Raw genomic sequence first — 25,173 nt, forward strand, 5'->3', positions numbered from 1 at the left:
CATAAGCCTTTAGTTTGTGAAAAATGAAGTACCTGCCAAGCCCAAGAAAGGGAAGTCCAATAAAGTGAGGTATGCCTGCCTGTGTCAAAATTCTGGTTTCTGTACCAGAATGTGGCTTTTATTTTTTATTTTTTAAAGATTTATTTGAGAGAGAGAGACACAGCGAGAGAGGGAACACAAGCAGGGGGAGGGGGAGAGGGAGAAGCAGGCTTCCCGCGGAGCAGGGAGCCCGATGTGGGGCTCGATCCCAGGACCCTGAGATCATGACCTGAGCCGAAGGCAGACGCTTAACGACTGAGCCACCCAAGTGGCCCCAGAATGTGGCTTTTAAAACAAATTCAGCTATCCTGGGTTACTTGTCAAACCCTTTCTGTTCTCCTCTCCTCCTCATGCCCAAGCAGGTAGGAGAGCATTGATATGCAGACAGTGGTGTAGCAACCGGCTGGCAGCATCCATTTTATGTACCTCTGTATCTGAATTAGTGGTAAGAGGAATAAAGTCTAGCCTGGAGAGTAATTAATGAGCAGAAAACAAAGCATGCCTATCAAAGGCAATTACTCAGGTTATTAAAATGTCCCGAAAGCACTGAGAAGGGCTCCTGGGTCACCCGCACAAGGGCATTCCCATCATCATGTGTGTTGTTTCTTGGACAATTTCTCAATCTTCACCCCCTTCCAGGTATTCTTAACCATGTCACAACAGAAAAGGAAAATTCCAGTTCAAAAAAACCTATCATGCAACAAACCTGAGACTATAAAGTTGGTTTCAAAGTGCTGCTGATCATCAAATTCAAACATAACACAAAAATGTTTTTCTTCTCATTAAATCTTAATCAAATAAAATCATTGTATTCCTTAATATAATCTAAGTTCCCCATTTTTTCTGTGTATGGTTAGCGTACTGTGTGTCCCATTTAAGAAGCCTTTGCCTGTCCCAATGTCATAATATTCTGTTTTTTATAGAATCCTTATTGTTTCACATTTATAACTACAGTCCACGTAGAATTAGTTTCTGCCCATGGTGGTAACACAAGCCTGGCTTCACAGGGGACAATGAGAGGGAGAACTTTAATGAAGAAGGTATTTTTCGTCATTGGGTCCCAAGTACTGTGACGTGAAAAGTCATCTCGGTACATAAAACCGGCATTAACAATGGCTGGTCTCCATTAAAATGAGTAGTCTGTGGGGCAGGGGCTGGGTCACATTCATCTTGAGCACCCAGGGCCTACTGCTTGGCGTGGTTGGTGCTCATTCCACATTTGCAGAGTTGAATTCCTGAAAAGGTTAAGTCTGAGAGTTTTTCATCCAACAGAAAAGGAACTGTGAGAATCTGGACTTCTTTTATTATTGCTTGTTATAATCAGTAATGTCCCGATTACAAAAACATCCATAATCTCCTTTTCTCACACCCCAGTCTCTGCATCATACAATGAAATCCAAGACTTCATTCATCGGTTTTCATGAACACCAGGTTTTAGGATGCCTAAGTTTCATCATACCAGTAGTCTCAGCTCAACCATCTACTTCCTGGTCTTCCATCTGGGGGTAAATACTTAGTTGGCATCCAACTTCCTTTAAGCTCAGATGCTGAGACAGGACCACCAATCCTACTCATTCAAATTCACTTCTCCTGCTGAGACAGGGCCTTTACTGACAGCTCTGGAACAGGAGAAGGGAATTCCAAAGGAAGGACCAGACTCCTGAAGACTCAGAAGTCCCCTGGTTAAGTGAAGAACTCAAAACATGCTCCTTTGTGTTCTTTCTCCCAACCCTGCAACCCTTCTATGTGCCTGGTCTAAAGGGGATCCTCTGGCTACTTGCTAGGAGAATGATGAATGCTGAAGCTGCGTGCCTGATGCGCTTAATGCAAACAGCAACTGCACCCTGAAACCTTCACATCACAGGTCATTAAGGTGAATTCTCAATCTCACAGTAAATTATGCCAACATTTCTCCCTTAGAAATCAGGGGGGTGTCCTCCTAATTCTAGTCCAAAGAAAAAAACAAAACAGGAAAAATCAAAACTTTGGAAAGTCAAATCCACATTTAGGGAAGGTATGCCCTTCCACACCTAGGTAACAAACACAATGTTCTCTAGAAATACATATCTTTTTAAACTTACCCTATCATGGCCTGGTTTCTCTTTTGGTGGTACTTAAAAACCACCTTTGGTTGGCCCACGGTAGACTGTCGCCTCTAATCTTACTATTTTTAGTCCTTGTTGATTTTCCAGGCTACAGACTTCAATTTGGTTTCCAGGCTCCTGAGTTTATTTACCGTACTGAGAAATTTCATTTTTCTACCTCACACTGCATGGGTATTAAACTCTTAGGCAGCTGGACCTGGAGACTTTAAATCAGCTTGCAAAGGCTGTTGCTCTTCTCATTAAAAAAACAAAATTCAAGTTGACTAAGTCATGGTCCATGGATCCCATAACCCTCATGTTTTCACACGAATGGTGCACTCAGTTCTGCCGCTCCTCCACCCAGAGCTGAGTCTTTCTGACACACTGAAAAGGCAGTAAGAACGGATATTTCTCATTCTTCGGGGAAACTCCCACCTAAATACAGGGAGAGAAACTGTCAGACTCCTTTTCTCTGTTCGTTTTTTATAATCATCTTATAAATGATCATTGTTGGCTGGCATCAGCTTAAGAAAAAGGGGCAAAGATTATTTTAGGGGCACTAAAAACCTCTAATTCATCGATCTAAATCATGGGTTACCAAATAACATAAAAATACCCCCCACTTAACACAAAAGACCTCTTTGCCCATAATGAAATCAATTTTATAAAACTGCCAGACACTACAAAAGTCTAAGAGAAGGTAACTCTTTTATTATGTTCACTTACAAGTGAATTTATAAGGATTACACTTACCAGGGTTAACCTTCAAAATAATATAAACTAAATGTTAACATTACTCTTTGACAGCATAGAATTACAACGAATCTACCAATACGATATTTTAACTCATAAAAATAGTTTTCCTAGTTAGATAATTTGGATCTTAGCAGATAATTCAATGTAAGGCCTGTGGTGAGTTTAAAGTCACTAAATCCATCTTCGGTTTTTTTCCTAGAGTAAAAACCCTAATTATTTATTTTGTCCTGCCCATTTCTACCATCTTAACGTCATAAGGGAAAGGCCATGCATGGTTATATACCCCCCGCAGGGGTTCTTCCCTGAGTAGTCCTGAACATCCAAGGACCCCATGGTGGTAGCATTCATTTATTAAACATCTGCTCTGTGCCACGTGTATTGTACATGACCTCGATTAATCCCCCACAAACCCTAAGAAGCATGTATCACTGACCCCATTCTACTCTACCCGGGAGAAGGCCCTAAGAACCTGTCCAAGGAAACTCAGGTAGTAAAGGTTAGATCTCCGATTTGGGTTCAGGTCTCTAAGTCCTGTTCACTGAACCATCAGGTATCCAATAAAACCGCACAAGTTGCTTTTGTGTGTGAGAACAAGGCCCCCAAGTGGCTAAGCCAGAGGCAGCAATGCGATCGTGGACTTTAACTAGAGCTCTCAATCCTAATCGGAAGAAAGGCATTCCCTGGTGACATCGAGATGTGTTTCTGCAGTGGTGGACTGACTGTGCTAAGCCATCTACCCACTTTGCCCTGTCACCCTATTTGTGACCAGGGAGACACACTCCTGAGGCACCAAGCCAGGGATGGGAGGCCTGGTGATGTAAGGGCAGGACACAGTTAGCTGATCCCTAAGGCTTTTCTTCACATTATGTCCTAGTCTAAACCAGTGGTGTCCAAACTTGAACAGACCTCAGAATCATTGGAAGGGCTTATTAAAACACTGAGTGCTGGTCTTCCCCTAGGGTGTCTAATTCCATAGGTCTTGGGTATGGCCCAGAAATTTGCATTTCTAACAAATTCCCAGGTAATGCTAATGCTATAGATAGAGGGATCATACTTTGAGAACCAACAGCTCTCACCAGCGCTCCTTTATTTCCCCCGACTTTACTGAAGTATAGTTGACAATTATCCCCAGTCCTTGATGCCTGTGATCCCAGGAAACATCACCAGTCCAGATTCCCTCCTCCCCCATTCCCCATCCCACTCAAAGTCAATGCTGATTTCCTCACTCCACAGCTTCATTTTAATTAAATGTCAACATTCTTCAAGGAGAGTACTACTTTGTTTTGTTCTGGAGATGTTTTCATCATATTGGCCCATTTAAGTCTAAGTTAGTTCCTCAGTTCTGTAAAGTCCAGCTTTAAAAAGTTCCTTTCTCGGGTGCCTGGGTGGCTCAGTCGTTAAGCGTCTGCCTTCGGCTCAGGTCATGATCCCAGGGTCCTGGGATCGAGTCCCACATCGGGCTCCCTGCTCGGCGGGAAGCCTGCTTCTCCCTCTCCCACTCCCCCTGCTTGTGTTCCTGCTCTCGCTCTCTCTCTCTCTCTCAAATAAATAAAATCTTTAAAAAAAAAAAAAAAGTTCCTTTCTCAAAAAATTAAATAAATAAATAAAAAAGTTCCCTTCTCAAAGGTGAAATGTGATAGGGGTTAAAGGCGAGGGTTGATTCACTGGTTCAAGAGCCAAAACAAAAAACAAAAAACAAAAACGAAAAACTACACGATGCCAGGAAGACTTCCAAAGACTTCCAAAGACTTCCAAAGTGAAAAAAATACAGGACAGCTATTTTCAACTCCAGCTTATACCACACCCCACGGCAAGGAAGAGTGGGATAAATATCGCATCCCTCAAATCCTAAAAAATCTGAGCTCTAGACTTCACAATTCCTCCCTCATCTGTAAAAGCAGCATCAAAACACTGTAAACATAGGTTTAAAAACCCACTTCCCAACTAACCCGTTTTTACTCCCACCCTCCATGAGGAGGTAAGAGTAACAACGGTTCTATTCTTGGCTGTTCAAACTAAACTGTGTGGTCAAGAAAGGCTGCCCCCCTTTTTTATGACTTTATTTGAGAGAGAGAGAGAGAGGAGGAGCAGCAGAGGGAGAGAGACAAGCAGACTCTGCACTTAGCTCGGAGCCCGATGCAGGGCTTGACCCTACGACCCTGAGATCGTGACCTGAGCTGAAATCAAAAGTTGGACCTTAACCAACTGAGCCACCCAGGCACCCCGGGCTGTCCTTCTTAAATGGGGTTTCTAACAGTGAGGGATTAGGAACCAGGCTCTCTTCCCTTCTGTATCCCAAAGAGGGGAAGCAACAGCACCTTCGGCATAAGCCAAAGGAGCCGAAGGGCTGGCAGGAAGACAGCAAACTTCCACGCTCCCGCCCCCCAGGCAGCTGCTGGGCCTTCACCAGCAGATTCTGGGGAACCGATGTGCTTGATGAAGTACATTCCTAAGTTCAAAGAAAGCAGGGGCTGCAGAGAAGAGACAATGACCCTTCACGCTGTCCTGAGGAGAACACAGAGAAAAGAATACCCAATAATGCTTGGGGTTTTCTGTAACAAGAAAAACTCCGCCTTCATCTGGATCCCAAGCTAGAAAACAGAACAGTGTGATAGGGCCTCATGAACCCGTCTCTATACATCAACTCCCTCCTCCAAGGGATTCTCTACACATGGCCACTGTGCTCTGGCAAAACCCATCACGCCCCTCAACGTGACATTTACAAACGGGCCCCCAGATGCCGGAGGACAGAGGCGAAAATCTTTACACAGGGTACCAGGCCTGCATGCTCTGGCCCCTCCTTTCTCTTCAGTCTTGTCTTTTGTCCCTTTTCCCTTCTGACTCCAAGCTCCAGTCACACTGGGCTTCTTGGGTTTCCTCAAAGGCACCAGCTAGACAAAGCCTCTGCTCATGCAGCTCTTTCCGCCTGGGTTAAAATTGGTGACATTTGAAATGTTAGACCCATAATCTGTGGGGGACAAATTATATGGCTGGATTGGTTTGGGCAAGTCACATAATTTCCTTGACCTTCGCTTCCTCGGATGTAGGGCAAAGACAGAAATAAACAATGATGGCCAACAGCACCAAATTAGAGTGAGGAACCAGAGAGAAAACAAATGATAGGCTAAAGGAATAAAATTAGTAACAAGAAATGTCTGGGCCTTGGGGAAGTGAACTTATGAATTCAGAATAGACAGCAGGTAGAAGAAGTTCCATTTGGAACTTAACAGCAATGACCACGGTAGGAAGCAAACCTGTGAGTATACCAGCACGTACCTGCGTGTGTTTCTCTCCGAAATATCAGTTCCCACACTGATCTCAGCTAGTGATGAAAATAAAATCCCCTTCTCATTTTCTAAATTAAAAGGCCCATACAGGTTTTAAAAATACCTCTCATTGTGTAAATATGAACACCAGTGAGGCTTTCCAAACAAACATTTCTTATTTGTGACAAGCTATTCTCCAACTGGCATAGAATTAATTTTCCTGTTATGGGTAGTGCCTTCTTACACAGAATGTTCTCTTGACACTTCAAAGCAAACAGTCCATCATTACTAATTCATTAAGCATTCAAAGAGATGCTATTAATCACAATGAACTAATGTGGTATTAATGGGTAGGTTATTAATCTGCAATTACATGCAGATTTCCTAATAAATTCAAGTTGCCCAAGGTTTTTGAGGAGGAAGGCAAGGGAAAACAAAATGAACAAACCTTTCAGAAAACAAGAGGAAGAAATCTCTCTCCCTGAATCATAAAACAATACACACAAACTTCCTGTTTTTTTATCCCATGACATCTTTGTTTTTACCCAACGTAACGACATTTGTAATTCATAGATTTTCATCGAAATCATAGTACGAACAGAGGCAAAACAAAACCACCCACACCCCCGGGAGAGGTGAGTTTCCTCAGTGGCACACTGTGTCCTCAGATGTAGTAAAGCCTGGCCACTCATCACGTGGTCCCTAGACCCGCAGTGTGGGCTTCACCTGAGAGCCTGTCAGAAATGCAGACTCTTGGGTCCCTCCTCAGACCCAATGAATCAGAATCTTCACTTGAACAAGATTCCCAGGGGATTCATGTACACGTTCAAGGCCGGGAAGAACAGTATTACAGTCTGGCTTTGTTGCTACACATTAGAGTTGAAGAACGAAGTGGTGGAGTTTGCTTATCCAGCAGTGCACATTAAAACCTACGAATACAGAGGAGGGAACAGCATGCAAATCTGAGTATTTTTTTTTTTTAAAGATTTTATTTATTTATTTGACAGAGACAGAGACAGCGAGAGCAGGAACACAAGCAGGGGGAGTGGGAGAGGGAGAAGCAGGCTTCCTGCTGAGCTGGGAGCCCGATGTGGGACTCGATCCCAGGACCCTGGGATCATGACCTGAGCCGAAGGCAGTCACTTAACCAACTGAGCCACCCAGGCGCCCCTCACTGAGTATTGTTTAAAGCACATAAACAAGGTAGATGAAGCCTGGATTAGCGGAAATACAATTTACATAGCATAATTCATCTAAGAAGCACATTTTTTTCCTATCTTAACATCTCTGAAATTGGAATCCATCTTAAAACTGTCAATTAGGCAGTCACTGCCTGCCCGTGTGGTGACGTGATTGAGCAGTTCTCATAGTAGGCACTGGAAACCGTTGGCTGCGTAGCCAGAAAACTGTCACTTAAAAGGCCTTCAGAAAGATTTCAATACAATTTGGGTATGAAATGAAAACTTACTGCGTATCCAAAGAGGCAATCTTGGAGGAAAATCCCTGAGCCAATCGGGGAGCACTTTTTTTTTTTTTTTAAGATTTTATTTATTTATTTGACAGCGAGAGAGGGAACACAAGCAGGGGGAGTGGGAGAAGGAGAAGCAGGCTTCCCGAGGAGCAGGGAGCCCGATGCGGGGCTCGATCCCAGGACCCTGGGATCATGACCCCAGCCTAAGGCAGATGCTTAATGACTGAGCCACCCAGGCGCCCCTCGGGGAGCACTTTTTTAAGAAATGCGGAATCACTGCTGTTATTGACAGCCAGAAGACAAGGCTTCGTGAGAAAACAAAAGCACCGATGACTTGAAATCAAACGGACTGGGAAGAAGCTTTAGGACTACTCCAACCAATCTCTGCTGCTTGCATTTTCCTTTTAACTCATGCAGAAGAGTCCTAGGGTAAAAATTAATGTCTACAGGAACTCTTTCAGTGAACACAAAGTAAAAACGCCAGGTGAAAACAAGGCACCGTGTAGTAGCTCCGTCTTTGGTGGCATACGTGCAGTAATAGTGCATCTTACAGTTGACGGTGCTTCTGATTCAATGAAATATGGTATCGATTTAGCTAAGGCTATGGAAGACTCAGCCACCTGTGTGTTCTCTTGCTTACTTTTAAGTCAAATAAACGTAACAAAATTGCATATAACTAGAGCGCCGCCATCACAGAAGACCCAGCATTTTTCCCTCTGAAAAATAATGTGTCCAGAAATGTGAGGCTGTTTGGGTTTTTAAAAAAGGTGGCAATATAAAACTGTTTCCAAATGACTCCCAAAGCATTCGAAGGACAAGGGAAGCTGTGGCGAGGGGAGACATTTTGACTCCTGCATCCCGGGTGTCACAGGCACATGGCGGCTTTGGCTGAGCGCTCGGGCAGTCGCAAGGCCTCTGGCAAGAGCAGTTCCATAGACGTCCTGCCACACCATGGGCTGTGCAGCCTTCAGACCTCAGCGGAGCCACAATTGCCTGCTTTCCTCACCCAGCACTTCCCACACGTTCCCCACCAGACATGTTTCATTCTGGCAATGACCCGCAGCTTGCAAACCCTAACTTCCTCTTCTCCACAGTTCAGAGTTTCCAGACGGACACTGACACCTCTGACCTCAATTCAAGTAATAGACCTTTAGGTCTTAATTTACTTGCCTGGTGTGTATCCAGACCAGCGTGCAGATCAAGGGGAAAACAGAAATCCTTTTTCTTCTCCTACATTATTCTGGGACTCGGCCAAAAGGTTGGGAAGTGTAAATTGAGAGAAACTAATGAATTAGGGCATCGCCTGGTATTCTTTAATGTCAACTAGCAAAGGATGTTGCGAGAGCAGTAGTTTCGAATGGGTCTCAGTTCAGAAAACTCAGAGAACTTTCCCCAATGGACAGTGCCTACAGTGCGTGACTCAGTTGGGTTTGGTTTTCACCCTCGAGTAGGTTCTCAAACTTGGCACCATGACAAAGTCACCTGGCAGGGGAGGAGTGGTTAAAATGTCCAGAAGGCCAGGCTCCACCTCAAACCAATTACATCAAAACCTCTAAGGATGGGCCCTGGGCGCCGGTGTTGTTTGGGCTCCCTCGTGAATTCAGTGCGCAGCCGTCAGTGAGAAGCACGGCTCTAGAGCGGCCCTGTCCGCCACAGAAGCTGGGAGTCACGTGGGGCTACCGAGCACCGGAAATGTGGCTTGTCCACATGGAGAGGTGTTGCAAGTGTAAGAAGCATACCGGATTCCCAAGACTTAGGAACAAAAGAATGTAAACTGTCTTGTGAATAGGTTTTTATATTGATTACATGAAATGACAATTCTCTGGATATGTTGGGTTGGACAGAATCATGGGATTTTACCTGTTTCCTTTTTTCTAACACGGCTGTTTAAAAATGTAAAATAATAGGGGACTTGCATTTTTGACTCACATTACATTTCTTCTGGACAACAGTGACTTTATAGGTCACTAGCTGTGTGACTATGAAATACTTAACCTCTCCAAGCCTCAGCTTTCACAACTATAAAATGGAAAAATACCACCTTCTTGGTTGTCAATATTTTTACAAGGCGCTAAGGGTCAAACCATCTGAATTCTAATCTTAGCTCCACTGCCCATTAGCTATGTGATCTTGGGCTGGCTAACAGTACTGCTCGGTGCCTTTGTTTCCTCATTGGCAAAGTGCAGATACATCTTCCATCTTATAGACGTGGTGGGAGTTCAGTTTAGAGAATTCAACTAAGGGCATTATTAAAGAAAGTTATCTCTACACAGTGCCTGACTTGCTAGGCCCTTCTCCGTGTGTATTCCTAGGATTTTTTTTTTTTAATCATTAAAAGCTCACTTCACAGTAATGAGTAGAAATCCTGCCCATTAGTAATATATTGGGGGAGAAGTGAGGATTTTGCCACATCTTAAAGTTGCTAAACCTATCCACACTGTCAAGTTGCAGTTGAAATATTCTCAGAGTTGAGAGGGAGAGCACACCTGAAGCCGTCTCATCAGGGATATTGGAAATGCAAGGGTGAAATTTTCAACTGTTTGGCCACGTATTTTTGTGTGCAAGCAACTTTTCCATTTTTCTGGTGCCTAAGTTTTGCCACTGACCAATTAGGAGTACAGTAAGGGTAAGTGACTGACCCATTTCTCTAAAGACGCAGGTTTCAAGGTCCAGGAGATCTCAGTCATCTGCTTCTGCTGTGAAAGCTAGATGACCCTTGGAAGTTCTTGCAAAAATCCCACATTCTCAGCTCCATTATCATTCCAGCCTGTGGCAACCAAGAGCACCAACACGTGGGGATGTGGAGGAGCTTCCGGAATCATTACCACTGCTCACGTGGGTACGCCTCGGAACTGTTACCACCAACACCAGCCAGGATTTTTCTTCCCTTTCCAGTCATGGGCTTTCAGGAAGTGGCTGTTCAAAAATATGCAACCCTTCTGAACAACTGCCAAGTAAAATACACTTACACACACCAACTGTGCAAAACGGGGCCTGGGTGTAGGCAAGCTGAGAAGTATTCCTGTAGGTGTGTATGTGTCTTTCTCGGGATGCCCATATCCTGTGTCATCAGTCAGGCCAAAGAAGTTATATTTAGTCAAAGAACCTAAATTTAGTCGGCCATCTTCTAAAGTAAAAGTGTTTCTTTCTTCCCACAACATGCAAGCTAACCAGTAGGAAACTTTTCATAATGTGTTACAATATTTACACTACAAAAATGCCCCCTCGTCTGCATCCCCACTCCTTTTTTTCAGCCGTTATTCCTAGGCACAGCATGCCCAAGCTGTAGCTCCACTTCTCAGAAACCTTAGCATGCTCTGCCGCAAGTCAAAAATTTCACAAATGGATTTTGACATCCTTCACTGGCCCATCTTACTCCTGTCACCTCCCACCAAGACATGTTCGTGCCTTCCTCCCAACAATGCCAAGTTACATGGATTCGGGCTTTTCCTTGGAACTTCATTCACAGCCCCTCCAGATCTATAGTCCCCCTCTACCTTTAACATTCCAAGTTCTACCCAGAGTCCCTGTCTTCAAGGATCAGATGACAAGCAAGCTCTTTCATACAACACATATCATGTACTTGTGAAAGAAGACTCTACTTGGTGTTACTATCTTCAGTCATTTGTATTGCTTCTAAGCATTTTTACCTACACCATAGTAAAACTGTATCATCTCTAGTTGGGTACCGAATTTCTGCTTTCATAAGAGGCTTGTGACAACACTCAGTCAACTATTTCATTTATATTTATTCTGTGGTATAGGTAATCACATCAAGCCTGCACTGTAATCAGCCAGATTGGCATTGGCACAAATCTCCAAACACAAATCTCTGGTTTCATCTAATATCCTTATAAACATACATGAACTGTTGGTAATGTGCTCATCACCCAGGGATTCGAGACTGTGGACTATTCAAAGATCTGGGCATTGAGTGGACCCATGGGGTCATATAACAGCCAACTCTGCTTGAAACACCTAGATTAGGATGCATCAAAATGCTGGAGTTCAATGAAACTATACCTTCTTGAGGCCTGTCCCAGCAAGCTTTACCCAGGCAGGGGTTCTTAATCTTTTTTGTGCCATACATTCCCTGGGCAGGCTCTTAAAACCTAAGGACCACTCTCAAAATAATGTTTACGAGTACATAAGAAACACAGGTTTACAGCAGAAACCAGTTATTCTGAAATACAGTTAACAAAACAGTTGTTTTACTATTTGTCACCATAATATATGTGCTACTTCATTAAGTCATTAAATAGTAAGATCTAGCACTGGGTCTAACCATTGCTATGATTTTGAAGTGGTGATGTATGTAGATAATATTTCAAGATACTTGCAACATTTGTATCAAGACAGAAAAATAATGCTTTCCATTGGTAACAGCGCCACAGCCCATAATACCAGAGTTTTGCCTACTTTCATAACTAAAGAAAATGCTAAAGTTCCATCAGAGGTTAGCATCTTTTCCCCTTCAAGTCCCCGGAATTCTATAGACAGCCCTTTTGAGTTAAGAATCCCTGAGGGAGAAGGGAAAGAAAAGAGGGAAGAAAGGCAAACTGGTGTGAACAACAAAAAGTGGCATCTAAAGAAGATCTAGAACAGCCTAAGATGACACTTCTCCTCATTTTCACCAATTCCCCTTTCCTCTTCTCTCTTTTCCTGTGGGAGGGATTTAAAATGCATTTCCCCCAACCCATGTGTTGTCTAATCAAACAGATTATCAAAATCTTCCAGGTCTGAGGTCATGACCAAGGTCTGCCAATAAAAGCTGGGAATACACACGAGTGTCCTAACCTACTGTTTCCTCCTCCAGGCTTGTCCCTTTCGGGATCAGCTGCCTTATTTATGGGCATGGTGAGACTTCCAGAAAAAACTACATCATACCATTTTACTTTAATGATGCTGGTAAAGTTTTCTTATCAATTTGTAATTTTTATTTGGCTAGGAATCTAACATTTCTCAAGCATCTACTACGTGCCAAGTGCTTTCAAAATGTTAATTTAATCCTCGTGAAATTAACAATAACAGATGTTATTTATTGAATTCTGTGTAGAAGACGTTTGATGCACCTCATTGAATTAATCCAACAGTATCACCAGATAAGAAACTCAGCCTCAGTCACAGAGCCAGTAAGTGGCAGAATCCCAATTGCTTTTCAGACCCAAATGTGAATGCCGTCCTGGGAGTTTTCCTTTTCCTTACTGTAACTTACACAAGACCACACCACCAGGGAGTCTTGGAGCCCCAGGAAGGGCTATAGCCTGTCTCACTGTCCATTCCCCTGCCCTGAAGAACAACTGACAATTACCGTCTTCCCCTCCCATCAGGGGCAAGCTCTGGCTGCATCTCAGGATTCTTCTGGAACAGTATGTCAGGCCCTAGGCACGGAGGGAGGGGGAGAAAGAAGAGCAAGCCACCCCTCTCCATTGAGTCAGCCAGCCACCCCCACCACTGCACCGAGCCGCTCACCCAGGGCACAGTCTTTCTCTTCTCTAACAAGCATTAGTAAGCACCAACTATGTGCCAGGCACGATGCTGGGTGCTGAGTCACAGTGAAGCCCAAAATGGCACACAGAGTTAAGAAAAACGGTGAGCAAATATACAAACAAGTTAATTCAAATGGTTATAAGTGCCACAAAGAACACTAGTAGGGTAATAGGATAGAAAGGGACTGGAGATGGGAGTAGAGAACTATTTTTAATAAAGGTACCCTCTGCCCCTTCTCTGTTGCTGAACTCTATCACTAACGTAAACTTGAATTTATTCCCAGAGAGCTCACCTTTCCAAAGGCCTATTCAGGGCTCTAGCGCAGCACTGATAGGAACATTATCTGAGCCATATAGGTCATTGTTCATTTCCTTGTACATTTAAAAATAAGAAAAATGAAACAGGTGAGGTTGTTAATATATTTTAACCAAATAGATCTTAAAATATTATCATTTCAATATGTAATTGAGGAAATAAATCATCAATTTCTTGGAGAGATACTTTACATGTTTTTTAAAATGAAGTCTTTGAAATTTGGTGGGTATTTTTTATTTATACCACATTTCAATTCCAGCTAGACATACTTCAAGTACTCAAAAGCCCCAAGTGGGGGGCACCTGGATGGCAGAGTCGGCTAAAGCATTCAACTCTTGGTTTTGGCTCCGGTCTGATCTCAGGGTTGTAAGATCGAGTCCCACATTAGGCTCCATGCTCAGCACAGAGTCTGCTTGAGTTTTTATCTCCCTCTCCCTCTGCCCCTCCCCACCGCTTGCATGTTCTTTCTCTCTCAACTATATAGATCTTAAAAAAAAAAAAAAAAAAAGCCACAAGTGGCTAGTGGCTACCGTATTGACAGTGCACCTCTAGACTCCTGATTACAGTACTGAAACATTTTGTGATGGGCAAATTTTTAAGTTCCACGTGGGTAGTCTTGAGGGCCTTATTAATCTCAGCACTTCTGTATCCTCCTGTGTCTAACACAATGCCTCTTGCTAGATGTGAATGAGGAAGTATAAATTCTGGTTGCTATTGGCAAGAATCTTATGACCAAATAGACTTAGCAAAAATCATGAGACAGTGAATGTCAAAGCACAGAGAAATAAAGAAATGCGATCTTTAATGACATGGTTCAGCTGCTGCATCAATCCTTACCTGAAGTCCACATTACTACTAGACATTTTGGTTACATGAACCAGAAAATCTTCTCTATTTTTAAGTCAGGTGGAGTTGGGATTTCTGTTACTTGTGGCTGAAAGCAACTGGTGCCAAGAAAAAAGTAAATGTCGAGTCAATAGTCTTGAGTTCAGATTAATTAACACAGGCAAAATGCTGTACATTTCAATCTATTTGAAGTGAAAGTATTTTCCCCAAATTAAAGCACACACAACCCAGAATGAATCTAATGAATAGATCTGGTTCTTGCCAAGTATACCCAACTTATTTGTAATTTAACCCCTATAACAGAAGAGCTACGTAAAAGCCACAGGGAGAAAGATCAGATCTTAAAATCGAATGCTTGGGGCAGAAAAGTTAAAAAGACAAGGACATGCATGGGGGGTAGAAAGGGACACACAAGAAGAAAGCCTAAAATCCTAACTATCAGAACTACTGGAACACAGCTTTTACACATGATGGCCGTTCTCATGGCCTCTTCACTTCCTTCAGCTATTTAGAAAAACATATTCTAGAGCTACATATATATTTTTCAAAGAGGCTTCAGGAAGAAATTCATGTGTATATTTGCAGGGGGTGTTTCCTAACAGGAAATTGCTAAACTTTTTCAATCTGACTTCTTTCCCTTTCTTCACACTCTATACACCCCCTCCCCTCCCCACGCTCAAATGGTGTTCTGGGATTAGGAAAAATGCAAACAACAACAAAAGACTTTTCAGGTAAAATCATTTCATTTCACATTCTACATGTCTTCTAGGGGTGCCTGGGTGGCTCAGTCAGTTAAGTGTCTGCCTTGAGCTCAGGTCATCATCCCAGCATCCTGGGATCGAGCCCCATGTCAGGCTCCCTGCTCAGCGGAGAGCCTGCTCCTCCCTCTCCCTCTGCTGCTCCCCCTGCTTGTGCTCTGTGTGTCAAATAAATGAAAATCTTTAAAAAAAAAAAAAAAAAAAAAAAAAAGGTCTTCTATACCGGCCCAAATCTTCACGCGGCACCTCTCTGTGCATGCGGGACCTATGATGACACATGTGTAATTTGGCAACTTGCTGCTTCATGTGTGGCCACATGAGAAAGAGCCAGCATGGTCACAAAAACAGGAATCTATAAATAGCAACCCTCCCCCCCATTTATACAGCAGACTCACTGAGATTTACTGGGGCTGAGTTTCACCAAGAAACTCACCCCACCCCAATGGCTGGCTACTCCCTAGCACTTCTCCACCGTATCCTCATATTTTTTCTAATCTGATGTCTGTTTCAAAGAATTTAATGATGTCAAAGCTCAGTTTGGTACATCATACTATGTTCATGGCATGAGGAAAATGACACAATTCACTGTCTTCAATCATCTCAACTTCTTAATTATCAAATGACTTTATAGGAGCTGAAGTTTTCAGCTTTCCACTATCTTCAAAAGATGATTTGGCTAGGATCATTATAGCAAAACAAGATTTGGGGGGGGGGGGAGGGGGTTATTTAATTATGAGAACCATTTGAATCTTAGCCAGCAGATATTTACAAATAAATCACCCATCTATGAATCATAATCATCTTTCTTTGCTCATTAATGCATAGACCCTACTTCATCTTATTGTTCTGCCAGTGCTGTCTGTGCTTGAACACAATATACTGCATTTCTTTACAAAATATTGGCAAAGATTGCTATTCCATAATAGAAATGAGCTGGCCCTACCTTGAGTCATCTGTCTTCTGTTTGACACAAGTGTTCTATCTCACTTATTGCCTCATGTTTCATAAGTGCTCATTTGCAAAATTTTCATCTGCTCGTTCATAAGCAACACATGCTGTGTCATCTTCATGGTCACATGAAGACAAATTTGGGAGGTTTTGTAGGAAGGAAATTTTGAGACATTCAAACACATGACTATATTCAGCCTGCTTTTTTAAAAAAAAAAAAACCTGCTTCTTGGAGAGAATAAGGAATAATTTTATCTTCCAACTAGGAATCGGAGTCTTATATGCCATTTAAAGAAAAAATTCATGAAGCCAGGTTGCTGACTTCAATAGAGGGCAATTTTTCATCAGCCAGGTCTGTCAAATCCATTTTATTTCACAAACTGGACAGCCGTATCTGTATGTTCTCTATCAGCAACAAGAAAATGGTATTCTTTTGATTGGTAGTATTGGGTTTTATTTTTGGATGTTCTCACTTTTTATCAAGGGTGAGGAAAAATATCTAGACAGTATTCAATATTTTTGAAAGCACATGATATTTACAAACAATAAGACCAGAATAAAACTTAAAGCATTTGGTAGACATTACTTCATGAACCTCAGAACTAGTGGTGAGACAAAATGGAGGCAGAGACAACAAATATTTACTGAGGACCTATTGTATGCCAGGAACTGGACTGGGATAAAGCATCATTTATAAAGGTCATCTCCTCTAGTCCCCACAAGCCCTACGAAATGGGTTCTCTTATCCTCATTTGAAAGGTAAGAAAACTGAGGTAGGTGAAATGAGTGGCCAAAAGTGGCACAGAGGAGAAATGTAAGGAAACCAGGATTCAAATGCAGGTCTGCAGCTTCAACGCTCATGCTCTGAGTGCCTTACAATGAGGGGAAAAAAATCTGGAAATAATCTAAATGGCAACATAGGAATTGATTGAATCAATGGTAGTATATCCATACAAAGCAGTCATGGCAAAGGATGGTAAAGATCTATTTTTGACATGAAAAGATGTTAACATGTCAAATAAAAGATTATAAACACAGAATATATGATCCTTTTTGACCTATAACTTGGTATGTATATTTGCATTAAAAGGTTATCACTGGGCGGCAGGACTTGACATAGGTTTTTTTTGACTTGTTTTTACTTTTTTTGGTTTTATTATTGAAGTTCTTTTTGCAAGCTAGGAGTAACAGAACACAATAAAGAATACCCATTCAAAACAAAGAAAAATAAATATTTAGGGGTTGCAGGGGAAATACCGGAGGCATCACCAACCAAGCTAGGCATAAGAAAATTACACCCATTGTCACTGCTATTATTCAACACCATTCTGGAGGCTCTAAAAAATTCTAAAGAAGCCACCAAAAAGCTATTAATTAATAAGACCATTCTATGGGTGCCTGGGTGGCTCAGTCAGTAAAGCGTCTGCCTTCGGCTCAGGTCATGATCCCAGGGTCCTGGGATCAAGTGCTGTGTCAGGCTCCTTGCTCAGTGGGGACTCTGCTTCCCCCTTTCCCTCTGCCGCTCCCCCTGCTTGTGCTCGCTCTCAAAATCTTTTTAAAAAAGACAGTTCTAACGACATCCAATATAGATCTATCAAAGCTTTACAACGGCTTCAGGAGTTGGCAAACTTTTTCCTTACAGGTCAGAGGGTCAGTATTGTAGGCTTGCGGGCCATGTGGTCTCTGCAGCAACTCCTCGACTCTGCTGCTCTAACACAAAAGCAGCCAGCCGTGAACAATGCCTAAGTGAACGGATGCACAGTCTCCCAATGAAACTTAGTTGTAAGAACAGGCAGTGAACTGGGTTTGGCCCACAGGCCATAGTTTGCTGATCCCTACTTTATACCACCAAAAACAAAGAAACAAAACAACAACAAAAAACAACCAGTTGATGGAGAAGACTTAGCAGCAAGAAAATATATAAAAACCTAGAAATAACTTTCTGAAGGGCGATTCAGCTGTATGTATACATCAAAAATTAAACTGTGACAACTCTTTCAATACCACAACTCCGTTTCTGGAATACACATGGCTCTTTATTACAGTGTTATTTATATATATATATATATATAGACATTATCCATGTCTATGAGAAATACATCATTTTTAAAGCACATGACAGTGGTATGCCTAATTTTAGCTAGTTTTTTAAATAGATGGGTGTGCACATGAGGTTTTGCATATGTACCCACAAATGGAAAAAACAACCCTGGAAAGATGTATACCCAACTGCTCCATTAGCAGTTATGTCTATGGGTGAATTTATGAGCAACGTTCTTACTTTTTGCATTTAATTTTTGTTTCTTTGTACTTGCCCAACTGAGCTTATAAGTAAAATTTTTCATTTTTAAAAGCAAGCAAGCAAACAAAAAAACCCTGTGTGCCGCTCAACAATTTAGTCTTATTTCTACGAATGCTCAAGAATCTCATACACAGTGTCCTCTTCAAGAAAAGCACATTGGTACTGATTTTCATTTCACATTAAGACATCACTGGGAAGTGCTTTAAATTGTTCTAACTGCTTCATGCCCTGAAGATAGAAATCTTCTGGCTCAAATAATGTGTAAGGAGCATCTATCTGCAAATCTTATCTTTTTCTCATCCTTCAGTGACATTTCTACAGGCAAGACTATGTGTATGCACATACATGCACCTGTGCACACATCTATCTAGGAAGAAAAGCCAAAGAAGGGAAACCAGGAAATAGGCAAGAATGGTAGGTGAAGGACCAATGTGAGGTAATACGATACAGGGAAAGAATTATTAAATTCATTTCTCAAGGTCTTATCGTTCTATAGTATGGGAACCTCCCCTGTTGGGTTAGGGACAAACTGACATTATTGCACATTCTTATTCTAATTTATGAAACTTTTAAGTCCTCCTAGAAAATTTAAGTCCATATGATTTATATTGTGAAAGGTTATGGATAAGTTGTGAAGCTTAAGCACATTTTTCCTTACAACTGGCAATAGGTATCTAATCACTGTGCCAATAGTTACAGTTGTTAAAACATAAATTGAGACACTTAATTTTCATGTACTTAAAATCTTGGGAAAATGGAGATGGAGTAGAAAGAAAAATGATGGATTCTTCTAACTTCTCAGAAATTCTGGAGTTCAAAAGTCTCAAATATCCAAAACACAGGAAAAAAAAAAAATTCGATGATGGAACAGAGAAAACATACCTTTTTCACTTCACATTTGATCCGAAAGTTTCTTGGAAAGATTAGGTTTTCTAAAAGCTCTAGATCCTATTATTTTACACACTGGATGAAAAAGAAAAGCTTTAGATGGCCGAGTTCGGCAAATGCAATGCTCTAAACCTCAGGCACAGTACTACCTCACGCTAACGGAGAGAGCAGGAAGCTTCTTGTGCTAGATGAGCGCGCTCTCCCTGCCCAAGGATGTCCTCATCCCCATGCCCAGACCTGTGCCTGTGCGTCCCTACATGGCAAAGGCACCTTGCAGGTGGGATTCAGTTAAGGATCTTGAGGTATAGAGTGATCAGGTCATAGAGCGGGGCCCTACCTCCATAAGTAGAAGAGTCTTTTCATAAGAGAAAGAGAGAGGAGATGTGAGGAGGGAAGTCAGAGGTCAGCATGGAGAGAGATCTAAAGATGTGGCAGGGGCCATAAGCCAAGGAATAAAGGCGCTTGCAGGAGCTGGAAAAGCCAAGGGCACGTATTCTCCCCTCGAGCCCCTGGAAGCCCTGCCAACTCATTTAGACTTCCAACCTCCAGAATTTTAGGATGATAAACTTTTGTTTACAACCAGAGTTAAAAATAAAGAAATAAAAAAATTCTTTCTAGATGTTATGTGGCATAACTCAGTTATCAAAAAAAGAAAAAAACCTTCCTTTTCTAAAAGATTTTTTTAATTTATTTGAGAGAGAGAGAGCGAGCGAGCGAGCGCGCGCACACAAGCAGGGGGAGCAGCAGAGGGAGAGGGAGAAGCAGGCTCCCGAGGAGCAGGGAGCCTGATGTGGGGCTCAATGCAGGGCTTGAACCCAGGACCCTGGGATCATGACCTGAGCCGAAGGCAGATGCTTCACCAACTGAGCCACTCAGGCGCCCCGAAACACACACATTTTTGCCTTCCCAAAACAGTTACCTTATCTGGCCTTACCATCTCCCTACTTCCATCCTGAAGTGCCTTCCTCCAATAGCTCAGTAAAAAATAGATCTAATGCGAACAGAAGTGCCTCTAGTAAAAGACTCTTCCAAGTTCTGAAGTGTGTATGCACACACACATGTATGTGTCCATACGCATATGTGAGTATGTGTGTGTGAGCCTGTCATTACTACAGAGGCCATGGGAGAAAAAAAAAAGTCCCCCCCAGAGCCAAGTCAGAAGTTAACAGGAACAATATGACAAACACAAGGTCATCCAGAGTTCTCAAGAGACAATGCGGTGTTAAGTACATTTTGTAGCCATGAAAATCCAGGATGTAAATAAACATGTGATGAGGTTTGCTCTGAACAGAATAAGTATATTTATATAAAATAACTTTCATTAACTATTCCTTTGTTACCAATCTCAAGGAAATGCTCGTTATCCTTCAGCAGAATTTATTATTAGCTAATGCAAACATAATGAAACCTCTGCTAGGCTTATATTCGAGATCTGGGAGACTGAAATCCCACTATTTTCCTTTCAATCTTCCATTTTAAAAAATCTTGGAAATGACTTTAATATAGTTAAAAAGTAAGCAGGCATGCTTCAAATCCAAAACTGTGTTTTTTCGGTCAAGTACTGCTCTCTGTAAAGTGCGTCACCAACCCCCAGTAGAAACTTACCCTTCAACTTGAGGTCAACGTTATGTCTCAGCCAAGGGTAAACCCCATAGCTTGGCATATCTTCAGGAATCGGATTACTGTTTATCCAGCCATCACAAGCAAACCGGAAGAAATTATCACAAGGGTCCACAGAGAAATTTACCTTACTCAAGATGGCAGCAGCTATTTAAAAAGAAAATCATAGGATTAATGACAAGCACTGAACACTATGTACTGTTCTCTTCCAAATTAAACAACCATTTCCTATCAACCAGTTCCCAAGCCTTGGCTTTTACTTTTCCTCTCAAATGACTCCCTGAATCAACTTCACTATATTACATTACTGTATTCAGATTGAGTGGGATTCGTGTGAATGGTTTTCGCAGGACTGCCTCTGACATCTGCGCCGCATGGGATAGGAATACAAATGGAGTCTACGGTAAACTGTCTGCAAGGAGGAGTGCAACCATTCCTTCTATCCCGCTCATCCTTCTGCAAGGTGATTTTGCAACTCAGCCCATCAAGCAATAGGATCTGTTTTCCCTGCCTTGAATCTGGGTTGGCCTTGCGATTTGCTCTAACAGAATATAGCAGAGCGACTTTTCTTGAGTTTCAAAACTAGGCCTTAAAAGGCCCTTGTACCTTCCATAGTAACTCCCTTTGATTGGAGCCCTAAGACAGACCTTTGAAGAAGCCTCCTGGAGGAGGCGAGGCCACATGGAAAATAAGCCAGTCAGCACCAAGTGCCAGACATGTGACTGAAGCCATCATGGACCTTCCAGGTCAGATGACCCTCCGGCTGAATGCAGCGGTATAAATGAGCCTAGGCAAGAGCAGCAGAGGAACCCCCAATGAACCCACAGAAGAAGAAATATTAAACCACTCATGTTTCAAGCCTCTAAGATTTGAGGGTAGTTTGTTCCACAGCATAAGCTGAGTGAAACAGAGGCCTGTAAGTCATATTGAAATATATAAAGGATATATTCAATATACCTCCATAAAGACCTGGAAAGCCAGGTATGAATTCCTGAGCCCCTGGACGTTTAGTGTAGCTCTCAGAGGAATGAACCCCTGGAAGAGACCCCCACGGGCCCTGCAGAGAGGCTCAGGGCCATTTAGCAGGGAATTCGGGCTTATAAAAGGATATGGCTGCTAACCTGGCCCCTGGACTATGGGAGAGGCATGGCCAGAGGAGGGCAAAGTGGGCATGGGGCCTAGGGCAAGGGCCCCTCCTGCCCAGGTCTCAGGGCAGAGCTGAGTATGTATATAAGTTAACAGAAAGACACAACAGACTGATTTACCTTTTCTTCCTCTTTCATGAGCCCACACACAATTACGTATGCAACACAGTCAACAAGGAGGAAGTTTGTGCATACTTAATATATAACCATGAGCTTTAAAAAATCTTTCATTAAAAAATGAGGTTCTTGGGGCATCTGGGTGGCTCAGTCAGTTGAGTATCTGACTTCGGCTCAGGTCATGATCGCAGGGTCCTGGGATCGAGCCCCACATTGGGCTCCACACTCAGCGGGGAGTCTGCTTCTCCCTCTCCTTCTGCTTCTCCCCGCTGCTTGCGCTCGCTGGTGCTCTAGCTCGTGCACACTCACTCTCTCTCAAATCATAAAATCTTTTAAAAAAATGAGAAGGTTCCAAAATTCCTAATACTGAGTTCCAACTCTCTTCCAACTGTCATACAACTGCTGGCTACCACTCAAACACAAAGATACGCACCAATTAAAAAAAAAAAAAAGGCAGCCAATATTTTAATGACATTGGAAAGATGACATTGTGTAATTTTCATACATTAATTAATGCCAGAATATATTTATTTGAAGTAATGAAAACCCAATGAGTTTTCAGCTAAATATGAAGGAATTGCCAAAAAAAGTATCATCTGCACGTATTTATATATGCTGGTTATCAGTTTGGTTACATGTGTCCTCCAGGTTCAAAACTAAGGCTAGATATTTTTCTAGCCTAGACTTGCTATGCAAATTTTCAACAGCTTTTCGTCCTTCATAAAATGAATGATATAGAAATATCCTAAGTTTCTACAGGACTTCAAAATCCCCAGCACTTTCCCCTTTCCAAAAAAATCAAAGCAAAAAACTAGTTTAGAGGGGCACCTAGGTGGCTCAGTCGGTTAAGCACCCAACTCTTGATTTTGGCTCAGGTCATGATCTCAGGGTTGGGAGACTGAGCCCCACATCAGGCTCCACACTGAGTGTGGTCTGCTTCAGATTCTCGCTCTCCCTCTCCCCCGCCCCCCAACTTGTGCTCTACTAAAAAAAAAAAAGTAAAATAAACTGGTTTTAGAAGTTTGATCAATTTAAAACTGGCTTAATATTTTCATGTTCGAGAATTCAGTGGTCTCCAATTATATTTTACTTACTGCTACTATTTTATCATATTAGTATGCAAATAAGCTAGGACATAGCAAATCTTTATTTCAGTTTGTATTTATGATTCTGGCTGTGCAACCACAGAACGAATCTGCTATGGGACACCCCAGGGGCAATGATCATACAAGTGTCAGTGCCACACAATATTTACAGTCACCAGAAGAACCCTCACACACATTTTTATTCACATAAGCACACTGTCTTCTGGCCGCCTTCCCAAACCTCCCCCTGCCCCCAACCTAAAATATGTCCTCTCCATCTCCTCAGTATTCTTGCAGGTACCGACAAAATCTGCAAGATCAGCTCTGACCTCAGCCTTGACAGAGTGGGGAAATACATCACTCACAGAGAATGTGGAAGTCAGCCCGCTAAGTGGGAAAACTCTAGTTTCAACCTCCTAATTCATCATTTATCATTCACAGCTGGGCACAGGGCTGCACTTTCTGCAGAACTGAGACTTCAAATTGCAAGGGACCGTAGTTGTCAAGACACCACAACTCCTTTCCCCCTGTTCAGTTCCATAGAGAAAACTCAAAGAGACTTGTTTTAATAAAGAAATACGATGATCAAAGAAACCTGTGAAAGGCCCAACTATGTGTCCTCTCAAGTTACTGCATAGAAGGTCAGTGGTTACGTGGTCTCCTATTAGCGTTTATTTAGAGCTAGAGGCACCACACCCCATGTACCAGCCTGAGCTTTTAAGTGTAATCAGGGCTCAAGGGAGACGGTGGTGTTAATAGTAAAATCATTAATATTGAGCATTTCCTCTGTGCCAGGAACTATGCTAAGCCCTTTTCAGAAAGTACAGCATCATCTAGAGCCAGACCACCTGGATTTAAATGCCAGCAACACCATGCAAAAGCTATGTAACCTTGGGCAGGTTACTAAACCTCTCAGTTTCCTCATCTGTAACAAGGGATAATAATCGCAACCCACGGGAGCTTCATGAGAATTAAATGAGTAAATACACATGAAGTGTTTAGAAGAGTGTCAGGCACACTGACAAATAAATACGGTTGCCAGATAAAATACAGAATGCCGAATAAAACTCGAATTTCATATCAATGGCAGCTTTTATATTATGTACCAAATATTGCAGGGGACATATACAAAAAACATAGCAGCCTTATTGTCTATCTGTAATTCAAATTTAACTGAGCATCCTGAACATGTATGTATGTAGCTAAAGCTGGCAACCTTACAAATTTTTGCTATTGTTTTTGCTATTCCACAAATAGTTATCTGAAACTCTTGAGTTATTTTTCAGAGCTCATAAATTTTCAGATTTTAGAAAATACAGTGCATAGACCACAGCAATGTCTGGAGTGGCACTCCTGAAGTAAGCACATTAATAATTCCATAGGAAATATATGCATATTTTCCTAGGTGGGATAAACAAAGTCCACAACAGTCTCACGGAAGTTAAGATCTAGTTTTGCCATCACAACAACTGAAATCGGGTCCAGTCTTGCCAACTGACATGTTACGATGTTCTCTGGGTCTGGGGTTAAGAATCACACACTGTGGACCTGGAATACTACTACAACCAGCACCATTATTTTCTTCTATTCTCACACCTAGTATGCTAAGTAAGAACAGTATTCCCATTTTACAGATGGTAAATAAGAGACTTAGGATGGTTATTCAATTAACCCAGGATCATGTGGCTTTTAAGTAGCCAGATCATGCTTCAAACCCAAGTCAGCCTGTCAGCCCTTATCCCTATTTAGCATGCCCTTTCCTTGCAATTTTTTCCACCTCTTATTTTGAAAGAGGGATTAGGAGAAGAGGAAATGGACAAGAGGAGGAAAAGAGAGCTATGGAGAGGAGGCATCTCACAAAGGGGTGGCACCTGCTCAGAAACGGTCCAGACAGGATCAAACACTTCCACCTCCTGAGCTTCCGTCCTGCATGACCAGGCATGCGCACACCCCCTCGCCCCCGCGCCGCACGCACGCACGCACGCACACAGCCGCTGCGCGCGCCCCCCCCCCCCCCCCCCCCCCCCCCCCCCCCCCCCCCCC

General features: G+C 42.4%; 1 protein-coding gene across 2 annotated transcripts in view; it reads right to left on the reverse strand.

Annotated features, from left to right (window-relative positions):
• The window catches only part of PHEX (phosphate regulating endopeptidase homolog X-linked), a 207,388-nt gene that overhangs the window by 173,447 nt on the left and 8,768 nt on the right, over window positions 1–25,173 (reverse strand). For both annotated transcript variants that reach the window (XM_021704426.1, XM_021704494.1), the window contains exon 3: window positions 20,769–20,930. In XM_021704426.1, coding sequence (XP_021560101.1) covers window positions 20,769–20,930 — 162 coding nt within the window. The remainder of the gene's footprint in view (window positions 1–20,768; window positions 20,931–25,173) is intronic.

The sequence above is a fragment of the Neomonachus schauinslandi genome, chromosome X, assembly GCF_002201575.2.
Source record: "Neomonachus schauinslandi chromosome X, ASM220157v2, whole genome shotgun sequence".
NCBI classification, from domain to species: domain Eukaryota; kingdom Metazoa; phylum Chordata; class Mammalia; order Carnivora; family Phocidae; genus Neomonachus; species Neomonachus schauinslandi.